This window comes from Dermacentor andersoni, chromosome 7 (genome assembly GCF_023375885.2).
Source record: "Dermacentor andersoni chromosome 7, qqDerAnde1_hic_scaffold, whole genome shotgun sequence".
In the NCBI taxonomy this organism is placed as follows: domain Eukaryota; kingdom Metazoa; phylum Arthropoda; class Arachnida; order Ixodida; family Ixodidae; genus Dermacentor; species Dermacentor andersoni.
In genome coordinates this window covers 160,235,790-160,240,301 of record NC_092820.1, presented here as the reverse complement: position 1 = coordinate 160,240,301, position 4,512 = coordinate 160,235,790, and the positions used below count along the sequence as shown (strand labels likewise).

At 51.7% G+C, this 4,512-nt stretch overlaps 1 protein-coding gene across 1 annotated transcript; it reads right to left on the bottom strand.

Annotated features, from left to right (window-relative positions):
- Positions 1-1,667: 1,667 nt before the first annotated feature.
- LOC126533272 (uncharacterized) lies at positions 1,668-4,153 on the bottom strand. The gene is made up of 2 exons (XM_050180536.3): positions 3,863-4,153; positions 1,668-3,746 (listed from the first exon to the last, which is right to left on the bottom strand). The coding sequence occupies exon 2, from the start codon at positions 3,617-3,619 to the stop codon at positions 1,766-1,768; it is 1,854 nt and encodes a 617-aa protein (XP_050036493.1). The 5' UTR covers positions 3,620-3,746; positions 3,863-4,153; the 3' UTR covers positions 1,668-1,765.
- Between the last annotated feature and the right edge of the window lie 359 nt (positions 4,154-4,512).

The window sequence follows — 4,512 nt, the reverse complement described above, 5'->3', positions numbered from 1 at the left end:
GGAGCAATACAACTTCGAGGTCAGGTATAGGAAGGGGAACCAGAATAAGAAGGCAGCTGGTCTGAGCCGGTGATTTTAGACTACCAGCTCAGAGTATTTGTCTTAGCACCGTGTTTTGTACGCATCGCTATAGATGCAATTGAGATAGGCAACTTTTTGCTCTATTGCCGAGGGATCACTACGACAAACAAAAAAGGGACAGTGATATAGAGGGGGCTAGACCTTAGCAAAACGATGCGGGGATCATAGCGTCCGATAGGCGTGTCGCTCGGACACGTTGACGTGCGTGCGTGCGTGCGTGCGTGCGCGTGCGTGCGTGCGTGCGTGCGTGCGTGTGTGTGTGTGTGTGTGTGTGTGTGTGTGTGTGTGTGTGTGTGTGTGTGTGTGTGGGTTCGGCCGTGTGCGTGTGTCTGTACATGTTTGTGTGTGTGAGCACACGCGCGTGTGTCATTTCCCAGCGAGAACAGCACAATTTAGCGAGGGGTGGGCCCTAGAGCTGCAGTTTAATATCAGTCATCCCTCTCGAACAATCCTCGAGGTCTATACCCAACAGCGACGCCTCGGGCAACCTGGCAGCTGGTCACCCTCAGCTCGAATCTCTTGGCGACAGAGGTGTCTCTTACGTCTCAACACGGCCAAGGGCATTAATTCGACGTTTGCCACGAGGCAACACCACCCATCCATCAGCGCCTATCCAGAAGTCAACGCAGCCTTGGCACAGACTGCTGACGGGTCCACAAAAGCCCCTCTACCTGAAATTGACAAGCTGAACTTATGTACAACAGAGGCCAAGTCGACGGCTACCGAAGAATGGCGCCAACGTTGGATTCGGAGGTTGCTACATGGTGACATATTTTGCACCATTGGAAGTGGACTGCGGCGGAACGATGAGATATCATGGGCGGGATATTGCGACTGATTCGATTACTGTGATTGGTCGGGATACAGTCATCAGATTCCCTAGTCTAGACGCCTATGGAAGACGATGTTATTAAAGGAAGCGGAGACCTTTCGTGCGGTGAGACTAGCTGACGTGTCCTGATGCGAACTCAAACGTTTAATATGTTCCTGCATGGAGTGCGTTTCCGTGCGTGTAGCCAGCGTGAATAATGTAAAATAAAACCTTTTTCCTTCAATCCTACTATTGGACCTATTCGTTAATGGGATTACTCGATTCCTGGCCAAACGCCGCGCCGCGCCGCACCACCCTGAATGTAACACAGACCGTATGTGACACATATCGGAATAATAATGGTAGATTTAAAATAAAATAGATTGTGTCGCCCAGGGATATACCAGAGTATTGTAACAGCACTAACACATACATCCACAAAGTAACAAGGACAAGACACAAGCACTGTCTTCAGCTTGTGCCTTGTCATTGTTACTTTGTGGACCCATGTGTTAGCGCTGTTACAATATTCAAATCAAGTATGCACCAACTCGCCGAGAAAGAAGTTCTAATGAACTTTACCAGAGGTGCGTACTAATATCTATCTCATTTCTTTTGTATTCGAAAAGTTGTGGGCCATGCTTTGGCGCAATAAGATAAGCGAATGATGAATTTGGATGGAGCTGTCCTTATGCGAGCGTCGTGCTTCGATAAGGCGTCAGCTCCTGCGATTGATATGCACATAAACAAGAGCGAAAATGAGTGAGAGTCCAAATGCAAACAGAACACACATTTTTATCTCAAACTTCACGTGAATGTGTCGTCTTCAGGCGCCACTATGTCATCTACGAGTTCACTCCATATATGCAGAGGTCACGCCTGGTCTTTGCAGTTGCAAACCCTCTGCCAAGAGCTCCACTTCAGACAAGCGGTCTTGTTCACGTAAATGTCTGTGCGGTCGATTATATCAACGTGGTACTCCAAAGACGAGGCCTTTGGAATGCCGCCGTAGACGTCGAAATGGGCTTCGGGCAGCGTCTTAAGTGAGACGCGGATCAGCGTCTTGTCCGTCACGTTGCCTCCGAAAATAGACGCTTCATCAACTTTGTCCAGACGCCACGTGGCACACTTGCCAGGAAAATGCATCTCCGCCAGAGCGTTCAAATGAGCGATGGCGAAGACCGCAAAGGACTGGCCTAACGAGGCGTCGTCGAGATTCTCAGTCGCACCGAGGCAGGCGCAGAAGGGTTGCGGTATGAAGGCGTCATCGCAAGTTCTTTCCGGTGGTACTTGCCTGAACAGGGTTAAGCCCGTGGTCGACGGCTGCGCCCTTAATCCTAGTAGAGCGGGGAGACTCAGGAGCGTCGCGTGAAAGTCGTACGCGGTCACCAGACGGCGCTGGTTGATCTCCAGGAACACTGCCGCTTCGGGATGATCGCTGAGGAAGCGGCGAGGAAAGACGAATAGGCCGAAAGGCATGTTGTCTTCGTGCCGGCCTATCTCTGTCATGCGGAAGGTCCCCTTGCGCATGCCATGATCGCTAAGGAAGAGCACGGCTGTACTATCCATGACGCCGCTGGCCGAGAGGTCCCTGAAGAACTGCTCCATTGGCGCGTCCATGAACGCCACTTGCTGGACATCGTCGTGCGATATCTCCGCCAGCCACACGAAAGCGAACAGCTTCCTACCCTTGTGAAACTTCAGTATGTCACCGACGTACCTCAGCACTTCCTTCGTCTTCAGCCTGCTACCCATGCACCATCTGTCGTCCGAGGTATTATAATGCATCTGGAGCATCATGTGATGAGCGTAGTAATCGGTCGGTGCCTCTTTGAAGCCGTGGGTGCCAGTGAAAGTGGCCCAGTTAGGCATTTCTTCGAGATACATTGTCGCGTAGCCGAGCGACTTGTACACCTTCCAGATCGCCGGTACACTGTCATAGTAACTGCCCCTGAAGAGGCGGGTCACGTCTTCGCCCGACACACCCGTAAGCAGTGGCATCACGTTTGGGACCGAGTTGAGGCCGACTTTGTTGTACATGAGGAACTCGTAGGCGCCGCGTTCGTCGACCAGAAACCGGCGAGTCCTGGACATTCGCCGGTTGAAGTTGAGCCGTGACGTAGCGTCAAGTCCCACAATAAGAACATTCAGCTGCCCCGGCGAAAGCGCTTTGCCGGCGTCTCGCTTATCGACTGGGACGAGGAAGTATTCGGAGAACAGGTGCGCACCGTTCGCCTCGCAAGTTATCATGATGTACTCTTGTCGCAGAGGCCTGCCGAAGACGACGCGCACTCGGGGTCCGAGCACTCGATCTGCGTCCGAGTTCAAAGCCGTCATATTTCTGAGCACCAACTGGTAGTAGCAGACGGTATCGTTCGCCGACGCGTTGTAATGTACCTCGAGCACTTTTTCGTCCAAGGTGAATACGTCGAGAGTCTGGCGCACCGCGTTCGGTCGCGTGGTTTTGGCACAGATATTGTAGTAATTGTCCGCCTTCTGCAGTGCGCTGTCCTTGATGGTCCAGTGGTAGGGATCGTAGAAGGGGATCGTGCAACCCGGCATGTTGACCACGTAACCGCTCCAGAAGAGTTCCGTAGGTCTTAACATCTTGGCAAGGGTCGTGATTACGCGAAGGGCCATCCACAAAGGTAAGATGAACACCAAAAAGAACGCATGTCGCCTGGTACACGCCTTCCGAGGTAGAACACAGCGTTCGAACAACTTCATGGCTACCAGTGGCGATGAGGATGGCGATGAAGATGATGCTTAAACGTGGCACTTTTTTCTCCTCTTGTGCTCTTTTCGTCTCCTTTGTCAGTGTATCCGTCATCCAGAATTGGACACCTTGTCCTACCTGCAATTGGGGAAGGGCGCGTATTCGGGTGGTTTCAGAAAACACACAGATGAGAAAAAAATACGAGAATGAGGCAAACAGATGGAAAAGATAAAACTGCCGTAGGAAAAACATACTGTGTAATTGTGTAGCCAGATCAGACTCCTGCGACGTTGCTCAAACCTCCGTATTCTGAAATGAACCTCAACTTGAAAGCGATGCGCTTGACTTAACATAAGTGTCGCTTGACGTGAACGTGCTCAAGACGCGCATTGCATTTCCTTTGGTGCGTTCATGACAGGCGTCAATTAAATGAAGCGAAGCGTTGGCTTAAAGTTGATATGAGTTTCTGAATACCGGGCTAACGACACGTGGGTGTGACATGCTGGCCCGACGCAGCACGTAACTCGTGCTGAACACGAGCAAGAGCGCCCTGGAGGCGTCTCCTCTCGCAACGCTTTCGTCAACAGCGCCGCCAGTGGCGTATGCATGGCGTCGCACCCCAGTGGTGCACGAGACGGGACCGACGGGCGAGCGTCGCCTTTAATGAGCGTCTTGTGAAGTGTTAGATAAAGTTAGCCGAATGACGTCGGCTGCTGCTCCGACTGGCATAGAGTTTCTGACTATATTACCTAGAGGGGAATGTGGCGCTGCTGCGCTGTGGTATGCATGGGAATGCCGGTATATTGTGACTTCGGATTGGCATCGTTCTCGGACAGCCAGGCAAGCACAGTTCCGTCTGTCACAATGATTCAGTTTCTACTAGAACAGCACGTAACAAGCTATT